Genomic DNA, 14,972 nt, shown 5'->3' on the forward strand with positions numbered 1-14,972 from the left:
TTACAGTCCTTGTCTGCGATCCAATATCAACTCCCGACCCCCCAGCTGCCTTGCCTATTACCCTTGACCCGAGGCTCTTCTCCTGCCCTTTGCTTGTCTGTTTTCCCTTGGTTGTTTCTGTTCTCCTGGGGGTCATTATCAAGGTGCACGCGTGTTTGGTTAGTCGGCTATTGTTCGCCAGTGCCAACTATCATTCACCTTTTGCCGGCTGCCAGTGCCAGCTGTCAGTGCCGTGCCAGTGCCAGTGACCGCCCGCTTCTGACGCTCGTTTTTACTCTCTTTGTTTTTGTTTTTCCTGTGATCTTTTTCTCCTCTTCTCCAACCTCATTTTCGTACAAAAGTGAAGAGTTTTCGCTGTTGTGCTCAACCTTCATTTTTGGCGTCACTTTCATCCGACGTCTTCGACTCTGCAAAGGAAGGAGCAACCCTTACCTTGCGCTCACATCTTTCGGCTACGGAGCCCAAGCGATCGCATCGTCTTCATCATCTCAGCCCGGTGCTGTGCCCTTTCGTTTTCAGAAGGTAAGCATATCTCAAAGCACCCAGCCTCGCCTCACCCGTCGCCTTGCCATGGTGTTCGCTGCCTTTCGCTCGGAGCAGATGACCCTTTGGCTGGAACTGACATGAAACTCCACCACGCCCAAGAAGGGCCCATCGCTTCTGCTTTTTTTCTCTTCCGACAAGCGCTGACCACTCTTGTCAATAGGGAGCACCATTGGCTCACCCTCACCTCCCCAACATGGAGGAATCACCGCCTCCGGGGCCGCCGCATCCCAACGCGATCGTCTGCGAGCGGGTTTACGCCAAGGACCAGCCTCCCAGCCTGCAGGCCGCATTCACCGAGTTCTACCCTAATGGCTTGCCAAACGTCTACAAGATGCTCCAAACGCCTGGAGCGGAGGGTGTTCCCCAGACCTATGTCGAGGACTACCTTCCCGTGGGTTTCTATACCCAGCCGCGACCTCACGCAAGTGCCATTTTCTCTACCCAAAATGGCCAGCGCCCATTTCGGAAGATGCAACATCTGCTTCCTCAGCGCCGAATTCATCTCTGGTCTAGGGACGAGATACAATCCGTGTGCAACTCTCTGCGCAAGCTGTACTGGGACCACATGAAAGGCATGCGACAGCCTTTTTGCTGGGACAACCTGTGGGAGTATTTTGATGCATTTGACTTGTATCACTATGGCGCCCTCAACCTTTGGAACGTGGTCAACCAGCTTTTCGACGAGAACAAGACCATCTACGCTGATGTCATCAAAGAGTTTGCCGTCCACATCGGTCACTGGGCTGATGACTGGCTTCGCAACAAGCACAACAAGACAAAGCTCTTGTCATGGAACGAGATCCAGGGGCCCCTCCTGCGCATCCTCAGCCCTGAAGACTGGACCGACATTGGTGACGTCCCAGACGATGCAGTGCCAATGCTCGCTAATGCTCTGAAGCACCGACGGAGGTTGATGCTCTCGCCTGGGAGCTTGGCTAAAGACGTAAAGCCCAACCACTTGTCTTCGGCCTGCCTCCGCAACAGCCTTGAAAACTGGCTAGGTTTGTTTAGTTGCCCGGGCTCGTGATTCACTGCTAATGCCTTCTCAGCTGGACAAAGGGTCTTCGCACCTGCTGGCCTTCCTTCGCCTCCGGAAGTTAGGTCTCACCATTGTTCACCTGCTTCGAAGGAGGCTCCCGCACCGGTTACTATGTACGAGGGCCATCACTACTATCTCCCACCTGGTATGAGTCGATCTTCTAGTGCCGTTGAAAAACTCCAGCAGTCCGCCGCTGCGGCCGGACCCGTCATTGCCCATGGCAGCAACAAGGCCATTGCACCAGAACCTGCGAGAGCGGCTAGCAGTGATGGAAGTTCGCATACTCTGCAAGTTTCGCCCGAAACGAGGAGCAAATCAACCGAGCCCATGCCTTCCTACAAATCCCTCCCCGTCGCCAAATCGGCTAGGGAGTCGGATGCTGGGGCTGAAGGTGTTCCCTCAAACGTGCGGGACGACGGCTCTCATCTCGGCGAGAATGAAGATGACGAGTACTCGGAGTTTGCTGCGCTTACCCCAACCAAGATCAGGCGGCGGGGACGTGACAGCCCGCGATCTGCACAAGGAGCTCCTAAGACTACCGTGACCGCATCACTGCCAGCATCGGCTGTCATGGGCTTCTCGGAGCTTGCTGGACCTTCGGTGCCTCCCAATAGTGGCCTCAGGTCAATCGACCATGAAACCAGGCGCCCGTCTGGTAGTCCTGGAGTTGCTTAGGACACAGCTCAGGCTACTTCAGCGCCCGTCAAGGAGAACCAGACTCCTCGACGCAACAAGAACAAGAAGTCAGAACTGCCGACGAGTCACGGAAAGGAGCAGAAGAAGGGCCAACGATCCAACAAATCTGGTACTCGTCCGGCCAATCATGACTCAACTGGGACACGGACATTGGTCAATGGCCAACAGAGATCTGGCTCAGGACCTCATGCAGTCGCTGGAGCAAATGGTAAACAGGGATACCAAATCCCATCCCGTATTATTCACCCACGAGCTTCTTCGAGCTTCACATTTCACCAAGTCGGAGCTCCCACCGCTCATGACCACCAACGTAACTATTCTGGTCTTCAGCAACACCCAGATGTCTCAAATGGCGTGGACTATCGGCATCAGATCCCACAACACCAGCCAGTCCCGCCCAAGGGTTTCATGGCGCATGGAGGTCGAGGTAACAGCATTTCTTCTCGTTTCGAGCAGAACGAGAGCCAGTGGTCTCACCAACATCGCCCCGAGAATTTCAACAACGTTCCACTCACACCTAATCGTGGAGGTTATTACCGTGGGGGGCCTCGTAGAGGAGGAAGCCGTCGCGGATCTAATAACCAGCGGAATGTGACAGCACCGGCTGTTCAGCATCAGGTTGACCACGGATCCAACCACAAGAGACGTGACGGGGCACCCTGGAACAATCCCCAATGGCGTCGACAAGGCTCGAACATGACACAGTCATTCTGTCGCAACGTCGATAGCCCTCTTGGCGCCGAGTATGTCCCCTGCTCCTGCGAGCTGTGCAACGCTCGGAACCGCAGCGTGCACATCAAAGTCGAGGTTGCTCAAGACCGTGTCGGACTCGATCTAGTGATGCGGATCAAACTCGGTCTTGGGGCTCGATACGGAATCGTTGAGGAGGTCTTTGCCATACCCTCGAAAGATCCGGGCCATTTCCTCGCTCGGTAAGTACCTGGAGGGCAGCATGACTGTATTAATCACTGGCTGACATTATTTAGATTCCGCGACGAACATTCTGCCAGACAGGCTCTTACGATTGGCGGAGGTTACATAGTTGAGAAGGGAATCACAATCAGAGTCTCGCCGTCGGTGCGATCGAAATGGATGTCCCTTCTCCCGAGTAACAACCCGGAGGCTGCCATTCCGCCAACCGTTCAAGCCCCAATGGCTATGGGCTTCCCATCCCATCCGGTACACACCCCGATGGTCATGAGCCATCCCGGAGCCCTTCCTCCTTCTCATGCGATGTCTGGACCAATCTGTTCTGTTGCTGGCAATATGCAGATGATGGGCCAGGAGTTTGTGCCTACGCCCTTCTTTCCCCATGACACGCACTTTGCCCGAGGCCCATCAGGTTTTATCAGGCCCCCTTTCCTCGAACAACCACACACCGGCACACAGCCAGCAACTCAGCCACAGAGATTCCATCACCAAGAGCAGATTCCAATCTCAGCACCTTGTGAGACTGCTCCCCTCGTTGGCTCCCCTACCGCTGGCCTTGAGAAGGACACTGGATCTCCTGCCGAGACTCTGCAGTCGAAGCCACCATCTGAGGAAGCGCTGGATGAGACTCAAGACATTGAGCAAGATGGATTCACTAGTCCGCAGAGCAACAGAAGCAAGATTACTGGGGTAAAGGCTAGGGTTTCTTTGCCCAACACTCCCCAAAAGTCGGCCCAGAGCCCCCAAGCTCAACTGACCGTTCACACACCTCCTCAGGCGCCCGCTGAAGTCATGGCCGGAGGTATTGGGAAACAGCTTTGTGATGACACAAAGGTTGAAACTGAGAGCGAAACTCAAGCAGGAGGGGAGACTACAACCCAGCCCAAATCCCCTCTGGAACCAGAAGAGAGTGGTCAAACCAACCATGCTCGCGTGCCAAGCATCTTTACGGAAGACCAGATCAAGGAAAGACGACAAGCATGGGCCAAAATCTCGATGCCCCTTAACCCACGCAAATCCAAGCCCACCTCACCAACCAAGAACCACAGCCCTGTCCCCAAGGATGGTGCTTTGCGTGTCCCACAGTGCGACAGACTTGAGGCTAACATGCCAAATGGATCCGAGATGTCTTCGCCGACTCAGCCCCAGACGTACACTCCCGAGACCGGCAGTGAATACGAGCCATCCCCTGAGAAGCTCCCTGACGGAATCACCCAGTACCCCGAGAAAGCAGACCGTCCTACAACCCCTTCGAACCAAGCAGTAGGAAGTGAAGCAGCCTCCAATGGCCAACTTAGCGAACCTGTCATCCAGCCGCAACCTCAAGCAGAAGTATTCACTGCTGAGGAATCCACCATCACCAGAGGAAAGCAGCTCAAGTCTAACCGAATTGCCGAAATTCAGGAGGCTGGACAGGAGGCATCTATGGGGACCTTCGAATCGGACAAGAGACCATATCCATCGACAGAAACCCAGAGCAAGGGAAAGTCGAAGAAGTCAAAGAGGAAGAAGAAGGGAAAGCAAAATGGTGATTCCCAGATCAACACGTCAAGGCCACCTCTTCCTCAAACATGGACTGGTTTCCAAGATCCATATGTCATAGCCGAACTAACGCAGCCCATGACTATGCCAGAGTCATCCACACACTTTGCGGGTCAAGCGTCCGGCTCACCCTCCTCAGGCAAGAGGCATCACGATGATGGAAACCAGTCGTTCAGCCCTGGCTCGACGAAGCGAACTAAGAAGTACGATTCCAACATGGGCTCCGCACGCGATAACCAAGCGCCATCACCTTGGGCTTTTGATGAGTCTGACTCTCCAGAGGAAGCTGTGCGTGGCCGCAAGGGATTCAGAGAGGGCAGAGGAGGATCTCTTCGAATTGGGAAACAACACCGACCGCGTGCTATCATGCCTCAACCTACACTCACCGAGCAAGACATTGACAACCAGGCTTCCCCACCATCATCTGACTTCGTCTTTGAAAGTCCCCAGTTCGCGGCTCCAAACAGCACCTCGTCATTGATGAACGGGGCCAAGACTGGCGCAAAAAGCCGACTCAACCCTAAGGCGCAGGAGTTTGTCTCACCATCGAGGCCGACGGGTGACGGAAAGGCGGGTTCTAACAAGTCGAGTCCTCTCAAGGATTTGAGCATCAAGTCTCAGGAAAACTCATCTGGACCTCGGGGTGAAGGTGAGAAGTCTTCAGAGATAGGTGCCGACAACCACGAGGCATTCCCACGTGGAGCGAGCGACCTTGCTCTCCAGCACCACCGAGCACTCTCTGAGGGCACTAAGAAGGAGAACCGTAGCAACGAGACTGGAGCACACGGAGAGGGCAAGAAGACGGCAGCCAAGGGCAAGAAGGCGGGAAAGGGAAAAGACAGGGCTGTCACCTCAGGGGCAAAGGTGGACGACAAGGCCGGAACCAAACAGGAGAAGAAGCAGCCAGCGCCTCAGACCCCAGATGGAAAAAGGGCCAAAGACAAGAAGCGGGAGCTAGTGGTCAACGACGACTGGCCATCCTTGCCGGGACCTCGCGACCGGGCTCCTTCAAAGCCGCAGACGCCATCAGTGTGGAGTGCAAAGAAGAAGGCGACGTCGACGGGGGAGGAGTGCGGCTCTGTACATGGGTCACCTCAAAAAAAAGACTAACTGGTGAGACGATGGACGGAGAGAGGAGGGCACGGACAGGAGGATGTGAGGACCTAGCGAGGCAGATGCATTGGTTCTTGATGTTCCTCCTCGTGACGGAGCTAGGGGTGGTGGTCAAGGGATTGCTGATGTTGAGAGAAGCAGGGGAGGGATACGGATACTTTTGATGATGGACGAACTGGACTTGTATTGGATGTGGACAACTTTGGATTGTCCACGGGGAGAGGTTATCTGCGATATTTGCATTACTTTACTGGTAATGGGGATATTTATATTACTGTTAATTGGAACATTTTGGCACAGTTCAGTTTGACTGGTGAATGATGGCGTGACGTGTGCTAGAGTTAAGAAGACACCTGACCATGGCATTGACTGGGATTCGGCGTCATGATGAAATGAATGTTGACATCAGTTGACGGGTATGTCGCAGGAACAGTAAGGTGTGTTGGTAGTGGTACAATGCTCTTGTTGCATGTTTATTTTCACCCATATGTACATTTAACCGTCGTAAAGCGCGCTTCGTTGTCCTCGCATGTCCTGCCCTCTGCCCATCTCTTATTGCGTAGGCTGAACCAGTCCCGAGACGGCGTCCTCGATCTCCTTGTCCGACAGGCCCTCGAGGACCTTGGACTTTTCGGTGCCTCGCTCTGCAGAAGTCAGCAAGGGTTTTGGGTCTGGCGGTTGTCCCGTACGCACCGTATCGAGCGTAGACCTTGGGCTGGGTGCCGGCGGCCTCGCGGATGAGGATGGGGATGTTGGGGTTGCTTCGCTTCATGGTAGGGTAGGCCCGGGTGATGAATGACCTGCGCGTATGAGGTCAGCCCCATTGATTCTCGTCCATTGTATGTGTCTCTGTATGTTTCCCGGCACTATCCACAGTCGTATCGATCCAATTGACCCCATTGTCGCGTGGATTGTCGTTCATCCGGTGGATTCGAGAGAGTTGATTCCAACGTACCGAACAGCCGCGCTCTGCTCCGAGGTCTGGCAGAAGAGGAAGCGCACCTCGCGGAGGGACTTTGTGAAGGCGTACTTTGCGGCGGTCATGGCGGGCGTCGTCGTCGGTGTCGTCTTCGTGGGGTTGTTGAGTGAAGCTGCGGAGGAACGGACGAGCTCGACTGCTAGGTAATTGCGGGCTTGTGGTTGGCAAGGGTGGCGGATGAGGCTCTTCGGGCGGAATAAAGTGACGGGCGGGAATGGTTGCATAAAATGGACCGTGTGCATAAATGGAATTGTGCACAGCCTGAGCTCCGGTGCCGCTGTGACCTTCCCCGCGGTGAATGAGTTACGTACCGTTTTTTTCACCGGGGACACCGTAACTCCGGGTTCCGCCTTCCGTTTTCTGGGGCTCTCACCCGCCGGTTTGCGCAGGGCAGCTAGTGAGAGAGGAAGGTGCGCCCCAAAGTGTCTCGGGACGACAGCGACCGACCCTTTGGCCCCAACGTCTCTCTTCTCGTCAAGCTTCTCGCCCGAAGACCCGCGACTTTCTCTCCCTCATCAAGAAGAAGCAGAAGCAGCAGCTGTGAGTCACCCAGTTCCTATCCCCTTTTACTCTATCCATCTTCAATTGCGTCATAGTTGATTGGCTCCTTCTCTCTCCGCGCCAATAGCTACTGACTCTTTTATTTTTCCTTTTTTTTCTCGTTCCGATAGGTAGCTGATATCGCAAACCCTCAACCGCAGCATCCCTACAAAGACCATGTCCTCAACCACCGTCTTCCGCGCCTCGCGCCCCCTCTTCCGACAGGCCACCACCACCTTTGGCGGTGCGCCCGCCCGACAGGCCTTTCGCCAGAACTTCCGCCAGAACTTTAACCAGGGCAGCGGTCGCCGGTGGCAGAGCACCGATGGCGCCCAGCAGCAGCAGCAGTCGTGGTTCAATCGCATGTGGGAGAGCGAGGTCGGCTTCAAGACTGTGCACTTTTGGTGAGTGATCATGCGTCTGTGTGACCGTTATATACTAACGTGTTGTCTAGGGCTCCCGTCATGAAGGTTCGTTGACTATCTACTCGACTATATATACACGATTACTGACTCTATCCGTTGCAGTGGGCTCTCGTCCTCGCCGGCATCTCCGACTTTGCTCGTCCCGCCGAGAAGCTCTCCTTCACCCAGAACCTTGCCCTGACCTGCACCGGCATCATCTGGACCCGCTGGTGCCTCATCATCAAGCCCAAGAACTACCTGTAGGACACACCCTGTTCCTCTGTTCCTGTCTCCCCACAACTAACACACACCCAGCCTCGCCGCCGTCAACTTCTTCCTCGGAATGGTCGGCCTCGTCCAGATCACCCGAATCGCAAAGTACGAGTCCGACAAGAAGGCTGGCCTCAAGGGCGCCATTGAGGACATCAAGGCCGATGCCAAGGAGACCGTCAAGGAGATCAAGGGTTAAATCACACCCTTATACTTGATAGAAACCACATCCGCCACACACACAACACATACAACCCCTCGCCTGGAATCGGGAACGGGACGAGTCGCTTCAATGCGTTTGGACAAGAGCTGGGCCGAGGCATGCGTTTGATCACCATGTCGTTGCTGCAAAAGGAGGGGTTTTTGGGTTTGTCCTCTACAGGGGCAACCCTAGGGATGAGATGAATTGTCTGTTTTTCCCTTGTTACAGAATTAGAGGATAGCTATTACATGTTGGATTCGGGGCTCCAGCAAATAAAGAAACCAAACCAAACCAATGCAAGATATACCCACATGCACCTGCAATGCAATGCTCATCATGAAGAGAGCTCGAGATGCATCCACATCCATGATATATATCATCTTCTCATCGTCCAACACAAAATCTCTCTCTAATCTTCCTCTGCAGGTATCATTCATGATAGATAGCATTCATACGACACCGACACTCATACCATCCATAAACGCCATGCATACAAAACTTGGCCCCCGTCATAACATCCAACCCCAAGGGCCCCTGGCTTGTCAAAGCCTGGTGGTCCGTGAAAAGAGAAGCGAAACATCATGAATAATATGTACATGAATAAAGAAGCACCATCTTCCTCCAAAATGTGTTATAAATAAACACCATATCAACTTGGTGGCGTTTCAATCCCATCATGTTCGTCTTGTCTCGTCTCATCGTCATGATAGTCATCGTCACCTCATCCCTACTTCTCCGTGTGTCCGTCATTAAGGAGCATCTCCAGGATGATCTGTCGGCCCGGAAGCTCCGGATGGCACATGGAGATCTTGACAGTGCCCTTGGATCCTTCGCTGCCGCTAGAGGACTGCAGGTAGCCGTTGCTCTGCGAGTTGAGTGTGCTTCGACCCGTGGGCCCACGAACACCGAGGTCCAGGACTCGGACCCCGCGGCCGGCAATGATCTGTCGCACTCGTCCGTTCTCCGCGTTTCGTACCTCGACGTAGTCATCGTTGAAGATAATCAGGTACGAGCCGTACATTGTCGCTCCTCGAGCCTTGCCTCGCTTGCCCGAGTACTCCATGATGAGTGTTCGGCTCACCTCTCCGTGCTTGTCCACATACACGGCACAGTCCTCGTACGTCAGGATAAACTCGTTCTCGTTGAGCCTGAACATTCCCAAAGGTCGCTGGTCTCGGATTCGAGCAGCAATGTTGGCAATGGCCGGTTCCTTGAGATCAGGGATCGACATGGGCTGCTTCTTATCCAGCGTGAGCATCTCAACTCCCTTGGCAGTCGCCACGGCGATATACGTCTGGAACAAGCTGAGAGAATAGCACTCGGTGGGGAAGAAGAATTCGTCAAACTCGCGGAAGGTCTCAGTGGTTCCTCCGCCAGTTCTGCGTCCACCAAATAGTCGGGACTTCTTCTCGGTCGACTTCTGGAAGATGGGCTCCAGCACCTTGAATGACGTGTGCAAGCCCTCCTTGCGCTTGTAGAAGAGAAGCATTCGGTCCTTCATCTTGGCTGTGGCAAAGTATGTCACGTCCTTGGCCAGTCTCTGCGGCGCTCTCCTGGGGTTGTCGGAAATGACAGGCGCCGAGAACTCGTTGACCGGGGCGACTGCATCCAAGGGATAAGAAATGAGGTTCTTGTCAGCGATGAGCACGCAGACTGAGAACTCTTCCAGAACCGCAATTTGCGTGACGCGGGTTGCTTGGACAGTCTGCAGTATCTTGTTAGCCACGAATCGTAAACAAAGAAAATGGGAACTCACCCTCAACCATCCGCGGGGATTCGACGGCTCCGAGATGAAGATACCATAGTCGGTTCCAATGGCAATCACAGACTTGCCAAAGGCAGTGAACCCAGTGGCACAGTTGACCTGAGCACGGCAGACAGGGGCAACACCTTGAGCCGGTCCCAACACACTCTCCAGCTCCTGGATGGACCGGTCAAGGGGTGTGCCCTTGATCTGGGGGACCACCGGGGTCTTGGCCCACATCGAAGTGTTGTCGTAGTGGAAAGCAGCATCGGCGAGAACACGGAGTCGGAAAGGTTCGGCGTTCTGGGAGAATTGACCCTTGGCGTACGTTGTCTTGGCCTCGATGATCTTGTCACACCAGTCGCTTCGATCCTTGGCTGAGGTCGCGTAGAGAGTGTACACTTCGTGGCCCAGATGCTTGATCCTGAAGGGGTACAAGATCTTACCCTCCATGTCGTTGGACCCAATTGGTGTAAGCCCAGAGCCTATCGAAGAGCTGGTAGCCGCGTGCTCCAGGCCAGGTCTTCCTGAATTAGTTGCCACCTTGTTCAGCTGGGTGCCGGAAGCAGTGGCAGCGGTGGTTCTGCCCAGAGGAGCAGTGATACCCTTCTGCTTCTGGACGGGCTCGTCGTTTCTGCTCTCGAGGAAGAGGAAGGCCATTGAGATAGGCTGCCATCGGTTAGTCACAATGCTCGTCAAATAAGCCAGGATAATACGCACCTCCTTGTTCACATCATACTTCTTCTCCCCCTTACCATCCTTGGGCGTCACAGTCTTGGCCAGGATCAGGTAGTGGTCAAACAGCAATGCATGGGTGTCGACCCATCTGACTCCCTTGGATCCCATCCTCTGCAGGTCACCCTCGAAAAGCAGCTCGTGGTTATGCGCCTCGAGGTTCAGGGCATGGTGGTAGCCTGGTCGGAAGACAATCATCCTGTTGAGATCTGTCATCTGAACCTTCTTGTTCATCTCGGCAACCCTGCCATCACACTCGTGAGCAACCACCTTGATTTCTTGGATGGCCTTAATAAGGTTTGTCTTCTCCTCGCTGTCTGTCTTCATCTTGTGCTCGACACTCTCGAGAAGCAGAATATAACGCTGAAGACGCTGGATGGGGGCGATCAGGTAGTGCGTCCAGTCCTGCTTGGACGCAATCTTGTGCCTTTGCATCTCATCCAGGAATCGCTTAAAGTAGAGGTTGCGATCCGCCTCTCTTCGGACCGTGTAGACGGCATTGGGATATGCCGATGCATACTCGACGTAGATAGCTTTAGCCTTGCGGATCCATTCTCGGAACAGATCACTGAAGCCTGTGATCCAGGGTCCCTGCTCCTGTTGTCGATACTTGAGCTGCGCCAACAGATGGTCCTTGTTGATGTCTTGGACGGTATCCAGCTTTCCAAATACGTCATACAAGAACCTGTCTCTCGTTTCCGGCTTCAGAATCGGGGGCTGCATGGCACGGAGACGATCTCGGTAGTATCTGCGGAAGATGTCGAGCTGCTTGATGTAGTTCTCCTCACCCGTCACGATCTCGTGGAGGATGTTCTGCCGTTCAACCTCCTTCTTGGGCTTGGACTCCCAATCTTCCTTCTTGAGGCCATAGAATACGTGCCACTCGTCGGCCGGCTTGGTGTCGGGCAGCTCCTCCAGATCCACCTTCTTCAAGGAACGGGTGCAGTGGTACGAGTAACAGCGTCCGCTGATCTCTTCATCGTGCAGTTTGGGCGCATAGCATCCAGAGCCTGTCAGCTGCCACAGGACTCCTGAGATGTGGCCGTTTCCAAACTTGACCCATTCCTCCTCTGGTACGAGAACTGCCCGCTCCAGCATCAGCGTTATTACGTGGTTACTGAGAACCTCGGCATCTGCCACGTTCATGGTCGGAATCTTGCCCGTGAAAAGGTTGATCAAGGCTTCCTCAACCGTCTTGCTCCTCAGGTCGGCTTCGCCCTCTGCCATCTCGCGAATCCAGGCCTCGAGACAGGTGAGCGCCCACGGCTCGGGGCACCTTCGGAAGTCGGCGGCGTTGAGCTTCGAGGGGACAAACTTCTTCTTGCGACCGCTTGGCAGGGTGATACCACCAAAGTCTGCTGTCTCGTACTCTGGGAATGCTTGGCTCTGTGGCATGTGGCTTTGTCGGGCTAGTCTCCTCCGTTCATCAGCAGCCGCATCGGTCCTGGAGCGCGCCGGAGGCTGGACTTGAGGAGTATGGCTGTGTCCGGACAGTGAAATGGATCGCTCGGGCTGGGGGTTGTATGCGCCGCCAGAAGTGTAGTATGCTTCGGGGTTGTCAACCTGACCAAGCTGCGAGCCCACGCTACGCGAGTACCCATGTTGGTAGGGCTGACGGTTGTTAGTCTGAACCGAGAGCAGCGAACTGCTGTCAGAGCCGGGGCCAGGGATCGCTGGTAGTGGTCGACTTGACAGTCCTGGGTGGTAAAAGAGGTCCTGCAATTGGTCTCTGTTGGGAGATTCTGTTCCGCTCTGGCGAGAACGTAGCGAGACCCGCTCATCATCATCGTCAAAGCTCATACGCTTCTCAGTTGGGGGCTTCAGTCCTCCTGTATCGCCATAGTTCATCTCTGCCTCAAAGTTCCGGTTGGCAGTATTTGGCGTGGGAAGCGGCCGAGCAGCAACGTCCTGGCCCGAGGAGGCGGGCGGCGATCCAACGGTGCCGTAGGCCATGCCGCCGACGAATCCGCCGGCCATTGCGCCCAGATCCATGCCGGCATAGTCGCTGTCACTGCTCTGTGCTTGCTCTTCTGGATGAGTGGGCAAGGGTCTTGACACGGGCGGTTCTGGATTCGCCATGGCTGGCATATCGGTGTAGCCAAAAGCAGAGCTGAAACGCTGCTCGTCGAGCTCGGCTTGCCGCATGGCCATCAGGCCGGCTTCCCCGTACGCATCATCATCATCATCATCATCGTCTTCCTCGGGCTCGTAAGCGGTGGTCCCTGTTCGGGTCGAGGTGGTTCGGCTGGCCATGTTAGGGATCGTTGTGGCATTCGAGTCGTAGCGAGAAAGGTGCTGGCCGGACAAGTCTTCGTCGTTGTACTGGCCATTGGTGGGCTCGGGTAGTGGGCGATAGGTCTGGCCAGAGCCGCCCAGCTCCATCTCTAACTCCTGCATCAGATTGTCATTGACATGCTCGTCTTGATATTGCTGCTGGCCACCACCCCATCGTCCAGACGAGTCCTCTGAAGGCCGACTCGGTAGAGGCGCATTCGTCGGATGCCGTTGTACGCCTGGGGACGAGGACTGTGGGAGATTCGAGGGTGATCCCACGGGGGAGGCCTGCGAATTCGAGCGAGATGGCCGGTTGTAGTGCGAGTTGTGCTCAATGGGAGAATAATAAGGCCCGACCGGGATCTGAGTTGTGGTGGGATAGGGCGGTTGCGAAGAGCCTGAATATGAAGGAGTAGACGCGGCTCCGTTGGCCAGACTGCCCGGATATTGGTTGTATGACTGGTCATAGCCTGAGGCCTGGGCTCCAGAAGTCGACGAATTGAGAGATGGGCTACGCAGCGGCTGCTCATAGCCAGGTGACAAGCCCGGAGATGTAGCAGACTGCGCGTAAGCATTCCCGTATGTCGAGTTGGGCGACTGGCCGTAGCCAGGCGAGGTCTGAGGAGCGTAGCCCTGGGCATACGTGTTATTGAAGCCCTGATACGACGACTGGCGCTGGAGGCTGCTGTTTGTGTTCGCATAAGCTGAGGGGTCATAGGTGGTATGGGGCGTGTAGGAGCCGGCAGTCGAGGCGAAGCGGGTGGGAGGCTGCTGGCTGTTGCGGTAGGGGAGGGTGTTGGTCGACTGCGATCGCGGGAAGCCCGAGGTTTGCGCAAAACTCTGGGGGTTGTACGAGTAGGTTGGGGTGGGAGGACCAGCATCTTGATACTGATGCTGGTAGCCCGCCAGCGCGCTGTTGTTGGTGGAACCATAACTAGAGCGGCCAGCCGGGGCACCGCCCAGGAAGAGCTCATCCTCGCCGGTGGCAGGACCGCTACCAGGGAAGGCGGATGAGCGAGTGGAAGGTTGCTGGAGATAGGCGGCATCGTCTCCGCCATTGAAGCTGGCTCGGCGGGCTACATCGACGTCGTAGGATGACTGCTGCTGCTGCTGTTGCTGCTGCTGTTGCTGGTAGTCCTGGCCGCGGCCGGCGACTGGGTACTGGACGGGCGGCACATGGCCGTATCTCCGCTGATCGTCACCGCGAAACGACATGGCTGAAGGGTCCTCGAGACAAGACGATGAAGGAAAGCGGTGGTTGCAGAAATGGTGCGCGAGAGCAAATGTCAGAGCCGCTTAGGCCTGGCGGGTCGGGCGTCTACCTCGTATAGAACGGCGAGGGCTGGTGAGCGCGGGCGGGTCGCATTGAGGGGTATCGGACAGGGCGGAGGACGAGGACGAGGAGCAAACAGGCCGTCGTCGACGATGGGGGATGAGGTGGTGAAAAAGCGACGAAAAAGAGCGACGAGGTGAGTTGGCGCGCGCAGTGTTGAGGCGGTCGGGGTTCAGCCGAGAAAATGGATCTTGGGGCACCGACGTTGGTGGTGGTGGGTGGACTCGAGGATAGAAGTCGAGCGGCGGGCGCGGGCGCGGATTGATTGATTGTTCAGGTGGGCAGGGCAGCCCCTCTCAGTCTCAGTCTCACGCTGCTGGGCTGGCACCTGAGGTCGGAGCTTGGGGCCTCGCGTGCTGCGGTGAGGCTCGGGTATATACTAGAGAGCTGGGTAGCTAGCTAGCTCTGCGACAGGACGAGTCGAGGTGGTGGACGAGAAGAAGAAGGACAACGACAGAAAAGAGCCGTAAACTTTTGGTTGGTGGTGGAGAGAGAGCAGGGTCCAGCGAGCGGCACGGTAGAGTTGGCAAGGTAAGGTAAGGTAAGGTAGGTAGGCAGGTACGGCAAGTAATAAGAAAAAGGTAAGATTGAGACGTCACTGAAGATCAATCAGGCTCCGATGGAT

General features: G+C 55.4%; 4 protein-coding genes across 4 annotated transcripts; 2 read left to right on the plus strand and 2 right to left on the minus strand.

Moving 5' to 3' along the window:
* Positions 1-739: 739 nt before the first annotated feature.
* On the plus strand, positions 740-5,863 carry MRS44_004703 (uncharacterized protein; the record flags this gene model as incomplete). The annotated part of the gene is made up of 4 exons (XM_065622297.1): positions 740-1,547; positions 1,596-2,185; positions 2,273-3,213; positions 3,268-5,863. 4 exons carry the CDS (start codon positions 740-742, stop codon positions 5,861-5,863), a joined length of 4,935 nt encoding a protein of 1,644 aa, XP_065478369.1.
* Positions 5,864-6,418: 555 nt separating this feature from the next.
* MRS44_004704 (uncharacterized protein) lies at positions 6,419-6,910 on the minus strand (the record flags this gene model as incomplete). Its single annotated transcript, XM_046275584.2, has 3 exons — positions 6,419-6,510; positions 6,560-6,666; positions 6,822-6,910. 3 exons carry the CDS (start codon positions 6,908-6,910, stop codon positions 6,419-6,421), a joined length of 288 nt encoding a protein of 95 aa, XP_046136156.2.
* A 652-nt stretch (positions 6,911-7,562) lies between these two features.
* MRS44_004705 (uncharacterized protein) lies at positions 7,563-8,258 on the plus strand (the record flags this gene model as incomplete). Its single annotated transcript, XM_046275583.2, has 4 exons — positions 7,563-7,789; positions 7,840-7,855; positions 7,913-8,049; positions 8,105-8,258. 4 exons carry the CDS (start codon positions 7,563-7,565, stop codon positions 8,256-8,258), a joined length of 534 nt encoding a protein of 177 aa, XP_046136155.1.
* A 730-nt stretch (positions 8,259-8,988) lies between these two features.
* MRS44_004706 (uncharacterized protein) lies at positions 8,989-14,229 on the minus strand (the record flags this gene model as incomplete). Its single annotated transcript, XM_065622298.1, has 2 exons — positions 8,989-9,966; positions 10,018-14,229. The coding sequence occupies 2 exons, from the start codon at positions 14,227-14,229 to the stop codon at positions 8,989-8,991; spliced, it is 5,190 nt and encodes a 1,729-aa protein (XP_065478370.1).
* Positions 14,230-14,972: the final 743 nt, after the last annotated feature.

Source organism: Fusarium solani, assembly GCF_023522795.1.
Source record: "Fusarium solani strain SB1 chromosome Unknown bctg00000002, whole genome shotgun sequence".
NCBI lineage: Eukaryota > Fungi > Ascomycota > Sordariomycetes > Hypocreales > Nectriaceae > Fusarium > Fusarium solani.